The 15,862-nt window shown below is 41.3% G+C and overlaps 1 protein-coding gene across 1 annotated transcript in view; it reads left to right on the top strand.

Annotated features, from left to right (window-relative positions):
- GRK6 (G protein-coupled receptor kinase 6) overlaps positions 1 to 13,336 on the top strand; it is a 58,161-nt gene extending 44,825 nt beyond the window's left edge. Inside the window, exons 12-17 of the mRNA XM_018552389.1 lie at positions 1,929 to 2,018; positions 2,092 to 2,300; positions 7,458 to 7,595; positions 7,778 to 7,915; positions 11,180 to 11,314; positions 12,517 to 13,336. Coding sequence (XP_018407891.1) covers positions 1,929 to 2,018; positions 2,092 to 2,300; positions 7,458 to 7,595; positions 7,778 to 7,915; positions 11,180 to 11,314; positions 12,517 to 12,567 — 761 coding nt within the window. The 3' untranslated portion in view covers positions 12,568 to 13,336. The remainder of the gene's footprint in view (positions 1 to 1,928; positions 2,019 to 2,091; positions 2,301 to 7,457; positions 7,596 to 7,777; positions 7,916 to 11,179; positions 11,315 to 12,516) is intronic.
- Positions 13,337 to 15,862: the final 2,526 nt, after the last annotated feature.

Genomic DNA, 15,862 nt, shown 5'->3' with positions numbered 1-15,862 from the left:
ATATATCTCTCTTGTACAAAAAAGTTTATCACAGCCACCAATCAAATTCAGACATGCCTTGGAAGTTTAAATGTGACTAGGGAAATTGAGGAACAGGAAGTTAAACAGCACAAATTTTAAAAAGTACACTCCCTGTGACTGTGTGAGGTGTTCTTATGATTTTGTCTGGAGTGGATTACAAAGTGAACCCTGCCCCTGAAGCCCTGCTTGGTGGGCTAGTAGTTACTTCCCTCTGCTGTTATTGTCTTGAAAGTGATATCTGTACATTTTAGAGTGTTCCAGCACTCTGCCAGGTGCGGAAGAAGACATAAAGGGTGGTGGATATTTACTGGGGGACTCTGTGTGTGACGTTGCATGGCAGGCTCCCGGAACCACCCACTACTCAAAACAAAATTAAAGGAAACCTGTACCATATACACAATATTGCCAAAAGTATTGGGACACCTGCCTTTACACACATATGAACTTTAATGACATCCCAGTCTTAGCCCATAGGGTTCAATATTGAGTTGGCCCACCCTTTGCAGCTACAACAGCTTCAACTCTTCTGGGAAGGCTGTCCACAAGGATTAGGAGTGTGTCTATTGGAATGTTTGGCCATTCTTCCAGAAGCGCAGTTGTGAGGTCAGGTACTGATGTTGGATGAGAAGGCCTGGCTTGCAGTCTCTGCTCTAATTCATCCCAAAGGTGTTCTATCGGGTTGAGGTCAGGACTCTGTGCAGGCCAGTCAAGTTCCTCCACCCCAAGCTCACTATCCATGTCTTTATGGACCTTGCTTTGTGCACTGGTGCACAGTCATGTTGGAACAGGGGCCATCCCCAAACTGTTCCCACAAAGTTGGGCGCATTAAATTGTCCAAAATGTCTTGGTATGCTGATGCCTTAATGGTTCCCTTCACTGGAACTAAGGGGCCAAGCCCAACCCCTGGAAAATAGCCCCACACCCCCCTCCACCAAACTTTACACTTGGCACAATGCATTTAGGCAAGTACCGTTCTCCTGGCAACCACCAAACCCAGACCTGTTCATTGGATTGTCAGACTTCAAGCAGGCTTGAAAACCCGCAGAGAATCGTACGATTCTCGGCGGGTTAGTGGCCTGCTTGTTCCACAACTGCCGAACGGGCCGGTGTGCGCAAGCTGCCCGTTTGCAGTGATCGGAAGCCCGCCCCTCATTGCGGTCATCGGAAGCCCGCCCCTCAGCAGGGCGGGCTTTCGATTATCGCAAGTACGATCTGCCTGTCCAAGATGGGCAGATCGTACGAGCTTTTAATAAGCTTACGACCATCGCAAGACAAAAGTCTTGCGATGGTCGTAAGGTGTATGGGCACCTTAACAGTTGAGCGTGGAATATTTAGTAGCTAGGAAATTTCACAGATACACTTATTGCACAGGTGGCAACCTATCACAGTACCACACTTGAATTCACTGAGCTCCTGAGAGCGACCCATTCTTTCACAAATGTTTGTAGAATCAGTCTGCATGCCTAGGAGCTTGATTTTATACACCTGAGGCCATGGAGGTGATTAAGCCTATGGAGAAAGTCTGTACACACAATCAGCTGAGCATTCATGGCAGCACCAGCTGTCAGAAGTGTTTTAAGAAAGGTTGCATCATGTCTTCACAGCCAACCCCTCATATCTTTATGAGCACCTTTTAAAATGCAAGTAGCAGTTGTACAGATGTTTTACGCAGTACAGTATTATAAATTTTGTCTCACGCCTTACCATAGGTTGTGACTTTTTTCACATGCTGTGAAAATATTTGTCTCAAGTCATAAAGCAATTCAGAAAATTTCTTAACTTGCTCCAAAGACTATTTTTAAACATGAGGCCAATGATGTCGTGCAGGCATATTTTTATACATGAGTAGGCGTCAGCTAAATGCATATCTACCTGACTGGCTTTTCATACTCTTATTATTTCCATAGGACACATCCGGATCTCCGATCTCGGGCTGGCTGTGCACATCCCAGAAGGTCAAACTATTAAAGGCAGAGTAGGCACTGTAGGATACATGGGTGAGTAAAGGTGTGAAGGTGACCAGGAAAAGCGCTGGCTAGGATGGGGTTATAACCATGTTTTTTCTCTTAGCTCCTGAGGTGGTGAAGAATGAGCGGTACACATTTAGCCCTGACTGGTGGGCATTTGGTTGTCTACTGTATGAGATGATTGCGGGGCAGTCCCCTTTTCAGCAGAGAAAGAGGAAGATCAAACGTGAGGAGGTAGAGCGGTTAGTAAAGGAAGGCCAAGAAGAATATTCAAGCAAGTTTTCATCGGAGGCAAGGGATCTCTGCACTATGGTGAGTAAATTCCTGTTCTGTGTGGCCTTTCCATGATGGAGAAATGAAAGAACCTATAGCAGCCAATATAGAATCCTTCTAATATTTTTGTAACTGTACTAAATTGAAAGCTGAATTCTAGTTGGTGTTGGGAACAACATAAACTAGTGCATGCTCAGTATTTTTAAAGTAGTGCGCGATAGACTTAATAGACAAAGCTTTAGCACAAGAGTAAGGATCATTATTCAGTCACTTGACTGTAATTTTCAAATCTCTCTGGACTGTCACTTTTTTATAATAAAGATCATAATCCTAGTGCGTTCGTTTGTGAATTGACCCCAGTAAGGTCTATTTTACCTATATAATAGAAACATGATGCAGCTTCAGACATGTAATTCAAACATACTTTTTGTGTGCATCCATTAAAATTAGTCACATTGGAATTTCTATTCCTACACGTCAACTTTGCATCTTCTTAGGTTAGTGTAATTCTGGGCAACAGATACATTTAGGGCTTTTTCACTAGAGTAGGCGGGCTTCAGTGTTTTTAACTTAATGCTGACTCCAATGGAAATAATACTGCTCCTTTTATAGAACAAAATTGAGTTGTTTGTAGCAGCTAATCATGTGCCGGCTTTCATTTTCTAAACCGCATTAGGAACCATCTGCTGGAATCTGACTGGTGGCTGTGGGCAACTCCTCCAATGTTAATGACCCCGCTATGGCACATACGTAGTATTTTGTGAATATCTTGAGAAACGCTCTCAGGACTTTCATATCTGACTTGAGGAGGTATGTAGGTATGGTTAGCATCTGCAACGGCACAACCTTCATTGACCGGAAGCTCTGGTTTACATGGGTATTTGTTTGTTTGATTTTCTTCTGCATGTCACAGAAATAGGAGGATAAATAGGTTTTTGAAACGTGTGACCTGATCTAGATATCTATCAGCGGTTGTCGTAGAAGGCGCACCACTTCCTCTCCTTTTTTTGTTGTTTATATTTACCACTTGCTGTGGATCAATTAGGTTGTAGGTCTTTCTTTGTAAATTGCTAGTCATGAAAAAGTATCTGATCGGGGGGAGCTTTTATTAAGCATTTAGTTTGCAATTTTTCCCTGCATCAAAGTAAATTCTTGTGGTAATTAGCTATATAAAAAAGTAAAAGTAAGCTTATTGGAACGGCTAGCTATGTATGTAAAGATAAAAGGGAGATTGTATTGCAGAATAGGGCAGGGCATCTCTGCTTGGTACTATGAAGAGGGAAACTATGGGAGATGAGTCAAGCATGTCAAGTGCATTCATTCAGGTATTTAGGTGAAAGGGTATAGGACAGTGAAAGCATTTGTAATAGTGTTAGGTGATCTTGGTGACTAGCAGAAGTGTGAGGATTACCAGATTGGCTGGCCATAAATTGAAACACATTGGTAGGCAAATCTTAAACGTAAGTGTCTTAACTGTGTTTTTAGCCGTTTGCTCAGAGTTCCACTTTAATTTTATGGCACTAAAGCTAGCCATACACATTTAGATTTCCTTTGTTCAGAGAGAAATGGTGGTGGTTGGCTGCATTAGTTCTTAATTTTCAGGCTTTTTCTCTTATTTTTACCTGTTGATCATGCCAGTGACACACGTTCTGTCCTAGGGTGACAACTTTCATTCAACCTATTGTATCTACGAAAGAATGAAAGTGTTGTCACCTTAGGATAGGAAGTTTTATTAGAACTAAAGAACACCTCCCCCTCTCCTCATCTCTATATTCCACTGGGAAGATGCAAGGTAGTCCACAGAGAAAATGGTGAACAATGTAATTGATAACAGTCAGCAGAGGCAGAGAGTACAGGACAATGTCCTCTAACTAGATTTTTGGCAAGATTAACAGTTTGGGGTTTTTTTTTTAATTGTATAATTAACAGACCAAAAAGGAGCAAATCAGAGTTCATGGTTAGGGTTTGAAGGTACTTTGGATAAATTGATTACCCACAATTAAAGTGAACTTCTGGCAGTTCTGTACATACTTGAGCCTATTAGATGAAAGATAAGTGTATAGCTGCCTTATCTGGCAACCATAAACTGATATGTAATTGGTTATGTGCTATTGCGCACATGATTAAGCTTAACTCCATGCAAACAGCTAATATACAACTGAAATACACATATGTCAACTAATATCTTCTAAAGGAGTTCTAATTATCTTCAGCTATGTATGTGATTCCTATACCAGGTGACACAGGCAGGAGGGTGACACCACTTGCCCTGTTAGAGTTAAGGAATACAATGTTGTAATTTCCCCACCAATAGCCTGGTTATTGAACAATGAAATAGCAGAAACACACTAAGTCACCATCTCTGCTCTCTCAGCCTGTGGTAATGTTCCCTGTCAACATGTGAATACAGCAGAGCGTGATAAGCCCCTAATGATGCGCTTCCTCTCCCAGTCTCATGTGCAAGGCATAACAGGAGGATACTATCAGGAAAAATTGTTTACTAGTAGTTTAAAAAAGATTAACTGCTAAAGAAATACACAAATCTTTTAAATGGGTTTTCTTGATCATACATCCCAAGACACGGCAAGTTAGTTCTGGAACTATTGGGTTATGCATCAAATGGCGCAGTGGCAGATTATAGATGTAGAGATGTGCAGTAAGCTCTGGGGCCACAGAGCTTGACAACAGTTTGGGGGAGGTTCTGTTCCCTCTGGCTACAGTGTTTCTGCTAGCCCCTTTGCTCTGCTCCTTCTCTCCATCGATCCCCTCTTTAGGGTTCTCCTGTGCACCTCAGTAATGGCTGAATTTGTGGGGAAAAATCTCTGACCTAATAGAGTCCTCAGACCACTGATGGCACACGTGGACCTCCCTCTGAGAGTTCCACTCTGCCTTCCTATGTCTGCTTTTGCACTTCCTAAGGAAGACGATGAAGTAGACAGGGCTGTTTCCAGTTCTTTGATTCTCGATCTGAATATTCTCAATGGGATCCTGTGAGTGCCAAAGTTCTGTATGAACTCTATCATCACCTCCTTTCAGCTGGAAGCATCAATGGATAGCAAGTATGCATATTAGCACATCCCCATTTTTCCAGCCCATCAATGCTACCTGTTTTTTGTTGGTGGCATGCAACACTAACAATTGGTTGCCCTTTCATTTGGCCTGTCTTTAGGGCCTCAAGTCTTCGCCAAGGTGAGTGTCCCTATTTTGGATCTGCTTTGGCCTCCGGGAGTCCCCATAGTGGGGTACTTGCACAAACTTTTCCCCAGGGACCTGTTTTAGTGTTATCTTCCCTCATTCATCAGATAATACAAACCATGCAAAGCTTCAATGGGTCCTCAATCTCCAGAAGACAATGCTGGGACACTTGAAGTACCTTGAATTACCTGAGCCTAGTATTTGGACAGGACCCTGTACAGGATCTTCCTTCCCCCAGAAAATCTCTTACATGCTCAGATCTTTTGGTCCATGGTTCACCCATTTACGTTTACATGAAGGTGCTGGGCTTGATATTGGCCTTTTTTGAGGTAGTCCCCTGTGCTCAGTGTCATTCCAGGCTTTTGTAGGTCAGCATTCAGGTTTTGTGAGACAAGCAGGCTCAGTTCCTGGACCTCCTAATTCACTTGCCAACAACGGCCAGGCTTGTTCTGGTTTGGCGGATCTCCAACTCGTTGATGGAATCACAGAAATCCTTGCTACAGATGGTCTGCAAAGTAGTCATGATAGTTTCCAGCCAGTCAGGTTGGGGCGGAGTCCTGGGGAACCGTTTAGTTCAAGGTACCTGGTCAGCAGAGGAATCTTCACTCCCAATCAGCATCCTAGAGCTCTGGACGATTGGGCTGTCCTTCAATGCTGGACCCCTCCATTACAGAGCCACTGAAACAGGATTTTCAGCTTTTGTCTTACATCAACCATCAGAGAAGCACCAGAAGTCGAATGGCTTGAGCAGAATTTCATGTTCCAGGCCCTGTCCACCTTGCAAATCCCAGGAGTGTAAAATTTGCAGGCAGACTTGAGCAGTCATTAACCTCTGGACCTAGGAGAATGGTCCCTTCACCTGGAGATGTTTTTGGCCCTTTGTTGCAGGTGGGGGACACTGGATGTGCATCTCCTTGCATCCAGGTTCAGCAATAAAGTAGACAAGTTTGTCACTAGGATCATGGATCCCTTGCCTTGCCTTCCTCACAAGATCAAGACTGAGGACACTACAGTGATCTCCATTGCTCCCAACTCGTCCCGGAGACACTGGTACGGAGATGTAGTCAAACTCCTGGCAGACTCCAAGGAATGTTACTCTACCCTGCTTCTTAATTGCTGTCTTTAATGGCCTGGCCTGGCCAGAGGCTTTTTGGCTGCTGTTTTTCCTATGCTTCTGAATTTAGAAAGTCAGCCTCCTGCAAAGTCTACTATCACAGCTGGAAGGCTTATTTGGCATAGTTTTGAGCAAAGATGCTTTATTCCACGAAGTACTCCATGGGACACATCCCATTCATTTTAATGGTTCTGTTTGCTGTGTCCTCTCCCTCTGGTTTACTGCTTTTGGACCTCCCATTGGTTCCAGAATGAACTCCAGGTGTCCTGCAATGTATGTTTTAAGAAAACAGGATTTTTTAAAAATCTTGCCTGTAAACGCTGTTATTTGCAGTGCACAATAGGACATAGGACCCTCCCCTTGTTTTTTTTCGTGATCCACTCTTGTACTTCTTACTAAAAAACTAAGTACAGGCTGGGAATGGTAAGATAGCTGCAGCACTCTTTGGTTCCAGAATTAACTCCTTGTGACTTGTAACGTACTTCAAGAAGCAGATTTTATAAGCAAGACAAAAATCCTATTTTCTTATTTCTGCCTGTAGTTCAGCTTTAAATGAGCCTTCGTATTCTATAGATATTTGCATTCTTCAAACCTTTACCCATGCCTCACTGTCACATAAGCAGTAGCATTATGTTTTTTGGAGTTGGCTTTGGATTGCTATCAGATGTGTGTAGCGATACTATGGTACGTGACTACAGATGCATACAGTATTGATTTCTTTATAGAAGTATAAGCTTTGATTGGCACATCAGAAGCCTAGCAGTGATAAATAAGAAGTATACTGTAGAAGCCTCCCACACACCCATACTTTTTGTTTCAGTATGAATAGGTGTCATGTTGGTTTTCAGTTCTCAAATTTTCTTTTTTTCTTTTTTTTCCCTACACAGCTTCTATGTAAAGATCCTGATCAGCGATTGGGGTGTTGTGGTGGAAGTGCACAGGAAGTAAAAGAACACCTTTTGTTCAGGCATATAAATTTTAAGAGACTTGAAGCTGGAATACTAGAACCCCCATTTAAGCCAGATGTAAGCATAACATTTTATTTTCAACACTTGAAGAAAGATCGAATTCAGTTATGTGAACAGGGAAGGTTTCTCTAGGCTTCCTTGAGTTTTCTGCTGGTCATGGGACCAATAAGAGACTTTTCATTATGCGTTGTGTAACTCCTTATGTAACCTTGTTATTCTCTGTTTATGCTATTTTTCAGCCTCAGGCAATTTACTGCAAAGATGTCCTAGACATAGAACAGTTCTCAACAGTGAAAGGAGTGGAGCTAGAGCAAATCGACAGCGACTTTTACCACAAGTTTGCCACTGGTTGTGTGTCTATACCGTGGCAAAATGAGGTAAGTCAAACTAGATATTGATGTAAGGATTGCAGTAGGATAACCAGTATTAGCCATTGATTTCTTGGTTTTAAGCATAGGAGATTGCATGCCGTTTTTTCAACCTTTAAAATGTAGTTCCTCGTTTGCAGTCATATTTGAGGAAACCCACTTTGTCCCAATTTACACAGCATACCTAAAAATAATCTTTAAAATTTTTTATTTTTCTAGTTGTTTCTTTGGAGCAGACCTTCAAGCAAACTGCAAGCTACTCTGAACAATTTCAAAGCAAAAGTTTCCCTCATTAGCATACAATGCAGATCCTAAACTTCGCAATTTTTAACCTCTTTGTTAGGACTGACCATGTTCAAATCTAGTTTACAACTAGAACACTTTAAACTAGTGTAAATACACTTTAACTACCTGCTGTCCTGCCGTTGTAATTAAACGGCCGGACAGCGGCTTCTTGAGGGCGGGTGGGCGTCTTTAGACGTCCTATCCTGTTCCGCTCGTGCCCGCCGCTAGGAGGCGCGCACACGCGGGAAACGGGCTTTGAATGTAAACAGCCAGCGATGGCTTTTTACATACAAGCGTTCAGAAGTCTGTAGAGACGCCCGATCGCTTGTAATATGCGGTCGGGTGTGCGCCCCCCCCCCCTCCGTCCCCGCCGCTGCTGGCGATCCCGGGCTCCACTGTTCCCGGTTTGAGCCCGGAACCAGCACAGCAGCTCTGCGGCCAGAGATGAAACGGAGCTCAGTACTCGAGCTCCGTTTGATCTCCTATTCTGAATGCAGGCAGTGATGTGTATTACATCACTGCCTGCATTCAGTGTCACTCTCCGGTACAGAAACTGGAGAGAAGCTGGTGAAGAAGGTCTCTGCTTCATCAGCTTCTCTGGGGGTCCCTAGGTGACATTAGGGGTCTTAAAGACCCCTGATGTCTTCATAAAGAGGACCTGTCACTGCAAATTGGCTATCACATAGGGAGCTTGTTTTCTCCCTATGTGATATCCATAAAGTTCAGTGGGAAAAAAAAAAAAAAGGTTTAACCTCTCTCAGGTCCCATAGATCTAAGGCCTTTATGCAAATATCCTCGTCCCACCCATAACACGTCAGCTCTGACCGCTCTATCACCCCTCTAATCCATTCAGTGACCCCCGATTTCCTACTGCCTACTCCCATGTTAACATCCCTTCAATCCTTGCCTAGATATTCTCCTACTCACCCCCTCCCAACTTGATTATCTTCTGTTCTGATTTGAATGTCAATTGTACTATTATATGCAAACATGGCCTCCATCAGGATTAGTTACCCGCCTAACATTACCAGTATTGCTTGTATATTGTTTGAAACTAGTCCATTTTTATATACTTGCTGTCGAGTGTTATCTCGAGAATATGTTTGTTTTACTTTCATATGTTAATAAAAACTACATGCTGAAAAAAAAAAAAGGTTTAAAAAAATGTGTTACTAAAAAAATTAAATTAAAAATTACATATCAAAGCAATAAAAAAATTAAAGTCCCCCGCCCCCACATGCACACGCAAACATGTGTCAAGCCTGCCTACGTGCGAAAACGCCAATTACATCCATTGCGCTGCACATGTTACATATCGCCGCGAACGTCGGAATGAGAGCAATAATTCTAGGGTCATTTGTCACTGATAACACTAAACTGATGAGCGGTAAAAGCTTTTAAATCGTCGGTTATTGTCAATTTTGTGTATGGTATTTTTTTGCGATTTAACGGGTGCGCGCAATTTTAAAGCTTGACATGTTTGGTGTCTATTTACCCGACGTGACCCCGTCTTTTATATTTTACCAAAAAATTGGGTAATAATAAATGTTTTATAACATAACGTAGGGAGAACAGGTTTTTTTTCAAAAATGTCGGTACTTTTTTTTATTATGCAGTAAAAAAAAAAAAAACTATAGTGGTGATTAAATACCACCAAAGGAAAGCTCTACCTGTCCCCAAAAAAATGGTATAAAATTAATTTCAGTACAGCGCTGCATGACGGAATAAATGTCAGTCAAAGTACTGCAGCGCTGAACACTGAAAAATGGCCTGGACAGGAAGGGGGGTATAAACAGCAAGTGGTTAAAGGGTAAACTTGGCTGTAACGACTGAAAGTAGTAATATATGCTAAAAATTTCTTTCAATAATAAATCCAGTTTAAACAAATATACATTGCACAGCTAAGTATTTCTTAAAATGTTTGCCGAAAATCACGAGACAGCAGTACAGTCTCCACCATCTGTCCAACTAGCATGAAGAAGTAATCAACTAATGCTGGTTAACATTATATTAAAGCAAATATAAGACACACAAATTAATGCAGCTTGTAATTATCAATAAATCATTAAAATATGTTTAATACAGTCAGTGTAAGTATCTCAATTTGACCAGGTAGGTCAATATCAGCCTCTTGCAGTCTCTGTATAGCAGAGCTGAAGTGTGACAGGAACATGGGGTACAAGGAACCAGTCAGTTCATGCAATGACGAGAAGCATGCTAATAGGAGGAGAAAGAATGGTGACAGAGAGATGAGCTTATCACTGTGCAACTTCTCCTCTCACTGTCCAGTCTCGGGCTGTAATGGGTCCAGGGCAACTGTGGGTTGTATGATTCTGGTCATAAGATTGAAGAAATCTAGTGGCAGAAAAACCATACTGGAAGGGAAATCTCTGGATTCAAGCTGACTATTGCAGCAAAAGCTTCTTTTTTTTTTAATGCGCTTTTTATTTTTATCTTCTGCTTCAAATGTACTTTTGCTAACCACCATACTGCTACAGTCAGCCTGGAAGAGATAGTTCTAGGAGACAGTCAGGTGTGCCACAGTGCACATGAACTGACAAGAACATTTTGACAGGAGGGGAGAGCAGAGAAATGACTGGTAACTGTCCTGCTGCTGTGCCTTCATTCTCCTAATCATCAGTCTTGCTCTGCAGTATGGTAGGGCTGTATATGTTTCAGGACTTGGGCATAAAAGCCTTTTCACATAAAACAACTGTCTTGTGGGTTTTTTTAATGGAACCCTAACAATTTACTTGGCTGTTTTTCTGGAATTCAGCTTTTAATTGCTTTGGCTGCAGCCATGCTGCCTTGGCCCTTGTTATGTCAAAAAGTCATACAACTGGTGCACACCTCCAGCCTCCTGTATTTTGCAGTATTGTCACTCTCAATCTATCACTGTTGTTAAAGATAGGGAAGGTCTGATAACAAAAATGTGTTTATACACTGGACAGAAATTGGAATTTATTAGCTGCCTGTGCTCTGTTTTAGATGATCGAGACCGACTGCTTCAAAGAAATTAGTGAAGTGCCCATGGATGGACCTATCCCACCTGATCTGGACTGGAGAGGTCTTCCTTCCCCACAACCTAAGAAAGGGCTGCTGCAACGACTCTTCAGCAGACAGGTGACGGGAAAGGGAATGTTAGAATTTATACTGGGGTGAGCAGGGCTGAAGCAAGTGTTGGTACTGTTGAATAATGGCTATATCCTAGTCTGCATTCTGGAACCAAGTACTTTCATGTTCAGGACAACGGTCTCATTTTATAGAGCTGGATAAATTCCACGATCTAGGAAGATAATGATTCTAAATTGTAAAGCTGGTGCAAAAGATTAAAGCTTTTTCTTGTAATATTATTGTTACATTACTGCATGTCTCATTTTGTCTGGTCTGGAATACATTGAAATGCATAAAACACGCATACAAACACATGCAAACGCACCTGAAAGCCCATTTTAAGCTGAAAAAAAGCCCAGCTCCAGAACGCGGTAAAACACAATGCACTGCGTTCCAGATCTGGTCCGGAAAATGGTGTGAACCTGCCCTGAAACTGTCTCCTTTTCATGTTTAATATACATTGGGAAAAAAAATGAATATTGTACTTGTACTTCTGCATATCTTGGGGTACTTTTTTTTTACACCTTTGTGTTTTGGAATACGTGTGTTCTATGCATGTTTACATATGTATTTCAGTGAATTTTTTTGCAGGGTGTTTATGGTGCATTTTGCATATGTTGCATTTTTTAAATGAAAGAGGAAGTGACCAGAGGGTTCAGTTTGTTCTGTCAACCTTTTAACAAACTGCACTGCACAAATATGAAGACCAGAATGGTTTACATTTTGTTATGTATTTTAAGTGCACATTGAACACCTAAAAAGCAGAGGGGTACATCCTTATAAAGACATGCTGGCTGCATTTTGTACAAATTTCCACCATAGATTTATTTTTGCAGGTTGGACATTTGTAGAAAATGCAGCTGGCAAGGTGTACTAATATACACTGACATTTTGCTGTCCATAGAAATACACAAATAGAACTCATGCATTAGAGTGATACCTTAGACAGAGCGTAGAATTCCCAGTAGGACTATACTGATAGACCCCAGTACTGTCATGTGCTCCTCCACATCTGAAAATACTGGATATTTCCTTCTGTCTCCATCACTGAACATAGTAGCAGGGAAGTAAAGGTAAATGTATGTGTGTGGGGGGTATATAGAGAACTACAACAAAAATCTGCGCTTTGCCCTAAGCCAGTTGACATGTTTAGTCGCATAGGCTATTCCACTATATTTGTTCTGACTGTGTTTTGTTTTTTCCCGCTCCAGGACTGTTGTGGTAACTGCAGTGATAGTGAAGATGAGCCAACTCGCCTATAGCTCTGTGGGACTGCAAAATAATCGAGTTGAACCAGTTTACAGTTTTTTTTTGTTTGTTTTTTTTTTGCACACTTATTACCACATATTCCCATTGCAGAAAGGCAGTTACAACACAGTGCTACATGAACTGGGCACCAGTTGTCTGCTAAGGGAACTGTCAAAAATTTTATGTATAAATGGAAATCTATAAATATAGGAATGTATATTTTCAGCGTTTTGCCCTAGTGGCTTAATTAACTCCTTCCCTGGCTGCCATAGGCCAAAGGACTGCACAGGCCTCTCAGGAAGGACTGGCGAAAGGAAACCACAGAATATTTCACTTTGTCCTTTCTACCTTTTTGTGCTAAGAGATTTTTTTTATATTTGTTTAAAGTTTTTATTTTTTTTACTTCTATATAGGAATACATAGGGTATTTACCACAGTCCTCACTTCAAACTCCATTGTAAGTTAAACCTCACAGTTGGATATATTATGTTTTGTCTTTTCCATGTTATGTCAAGCTAAAAATGGATGTATAAGTAGCCCAGTATGTGAAAAACTACTTTTAAGCATTTAGGTGTGTCATTTCAAGGCAGATGATTAATACTTATTTGGGCCACACTTTGCATTATGGGTACGACCTAGAGACGCTTGCATGGTGGTCCTTCAATTGCTGGAAGGGGCTGGTTTTAGAGGGTGATGGCACACTGGCGCTTCCTATCTAGCAGGTATGCTTAGGACCTATTTTTGAAGAGCTTAACTGCTACAGACGATTTTCAGAATTTAAAAGGGTCAGTGCTTGTTCAGCCTAGAAAAGGGTCATATACTGTAGGTGCCAATAGCAACCAATTTAATGTTATATTTATTTTCCTTTAACCGCTTTAAATTATTACAAGGTGAATATGATTGGTTGCTATGGTTCTAAGAAGTCGTTAACTGCTGTTTGTACGGCCTTATTTAACACAATAGTCACTAAAAAGCCCAATGTAATTATAGGAGAACTGCAAGCAAAATTGGCAAGTAAATAGATGTTTACTCCTATTTATTAATGTTCTTGGTAATGCTGCTTTTTAAAAAAAAAAAAAAAAATGTTTCCTGCTGCTGGCAGAACATGAAGCCTTCTTTTGTTTTAGTTCACCAACTAGCAAGCAAAGGGACCTAGCAATTCCTGCTTTCAAGATGTAAAGACAAAGGCCTTCGTTATGATTTTTCTAATATATGTAGCAACCACCCCATGCAACTATCATGTTGGGCCCTGCAAAATCTAGATTAGTGTAAGACAACATCTCCATGACTTGCTGTATAAGCAGGTCCAGCATACAGCAGGTCCAGTTGCCTTGACTTATTTTTTTACAGATATACTATGGCCTGGATAAATGAGATCCTTCACAGACACATCTCCATGAGTTAGCTACAACAACCAGTACATTTCCATCCAGCAGCAGCGCACAGAAAACTACATAGACGTTACCATTATGTATATCTTTCTGCTTGCTTTTATTTTCTTGGCTGGCATTCTTCTTTACAATACTGGGGCATGAGTCTGCTGTACCATGGATGTTAAAAATATAATAAGAATAGGAGTAACAAAAATTATTAAGGACAGATTTAGGCATAGTCACTTCTTACATTTCCAAAGGTCCAAGCATTGTATTTTGAAGACGAGCATGCTTTCATTGTTCCACGCTAAATTGGAATGTGTATAAAATGTCACTGTTGATGCTGCTCTTTAAGCGCCTGTGTGCCACCCCTAGAATTCTGTCCCCTCGGTGTCTATGCACTGCTCCTTTTTACATTTCTGTTCTTAGGAAAAATACATTGAATTGCATTGTCACTATTTTATTGTGTAGAAAAGCAGTGAAGCACAAATCTCTCATAGCAATTTCACATATAGAATTACCACCGTAAAATATCTCTGTTTTACTGAAAAACGTAAGAGTAGCATGGCTCCCGGGAGCTTGGCTGGTGCCTAATACCCTGTGTCTGCATGTCCTTCCAGCAGGCTGGAGGGGAACTGGCTTATAAGTGAGCAGAATTAATAAATCTCCTCTTCTGTTCTCTGAGGACAGCAGGCTGGATGCCTTTTTCCTTGTACTCGTTTATCATAGCACTACTACCGAACTGCACTGCTGCAATGTCACCAAAATGCCTGGATATTTTGTTTCTCCTTTGTAACATGTCTTTGTTGATTTTATACATTTTTGTTTTATAAAAAAAATTCAGACTTGTTCATGCGGTCCGTGTGAATTTCTTAAAGCAACTAGATGCCACTGTTTGTGTTTTATGTCTCTATTTAGTGCAGCTGATAGAATGTTTAGATTTCAGTTTGTATAAAATGTATTTCAAGGCTGCCATCTAGGGGTGACTTTGTAGTATAACTACAAGGCTCATTTGCAAAATTTAATTTCTTTGTGCCTGTTTTACTATGTACCACCTCTCTAGACTAGGACTAGACATTATGTGCATTGTTTACTCACATTTAGTGATTGGGGAATTGTTACCTCTGGGACAATGACTCCTTATCAAACCTTCTACATAGTATCACCATACACAGACATGCATAGTTGCACTCCAGAACACAATGCCATAGTCGGACACATTTGTTAAAGAAGAACTCTGGGTAAACATTTTATTAACCCTTGCAGTGGGGCTACCCCCGCACTGCAAAGGTTAACTGCTCGTGTTTGCCTAGGGCAGTGATGGCGAACCTTGGCACTCCAGCTGTTTTGGAACTACAAGTCCCATGAGGCATTGCAAGGCTCTGACAGCCACAGACATAACTCCCAGAGGGAGATGCATCTTGGGATTTGTAGTTTTGGCACAGCTGGAGTGCCAAGGTTCGCCACCACTGGCCTAGGGTAAAAAAAGGTTATACTCGCCCGATCCTTGGAGCCAGCCTGCTGTGACATCTCTCTCTCCTGCCTACTGCAAGCAATGGTATGTCCCGAAGATCAGGTGGGTATAACTTTTTTTTTTTTTCTCCCCTAGGCAAAATGGAGAAGCTTGCCCTTGCAGCACGAGATAGCCCTACTGCAAGAGTTAATAAAATGTGTGCCCGGAGTTGTTCGGGGTTTTTTTTAGAAATTAACATCTTAATAAAAGTTTTTTATTGTTAAACATACCAGAGCAAAAAAGACCACAAATTTAACAAAAATCAAGTACAATGATATTGCAATATCACCTAAATATGTCCAAGCAAGGTTATCCATGAATACAGATGAACCTGCACCAAATATGGGTACCAAATGTAGACATAGTAGTTATAAAGAGCTTAGAAATTAAAGATAAGGAATGTCTTATACATGCAGTGGCGGA

Source organism: Nanorana parkeri, unplaced genomic scaffold (assembly GCF_000935625.1).
Source record: "Nanorana parkeri isolate BGI_ZX_2015 unplaced genomic scaffold, ASM93562v1 scaffold87, whole genome shotgun sequence".
Taxonomy (NCBI): Eukaryota; Metazoa; Chordata; class Amphibia; order Anura; family Dicroglossidae; genus Nanorana; species Nanorana parkeri.
Note: the sequence above shows the minus strand (reverse complement) of the source record. Positions and strands in the feature narration are given on the sequence as shown.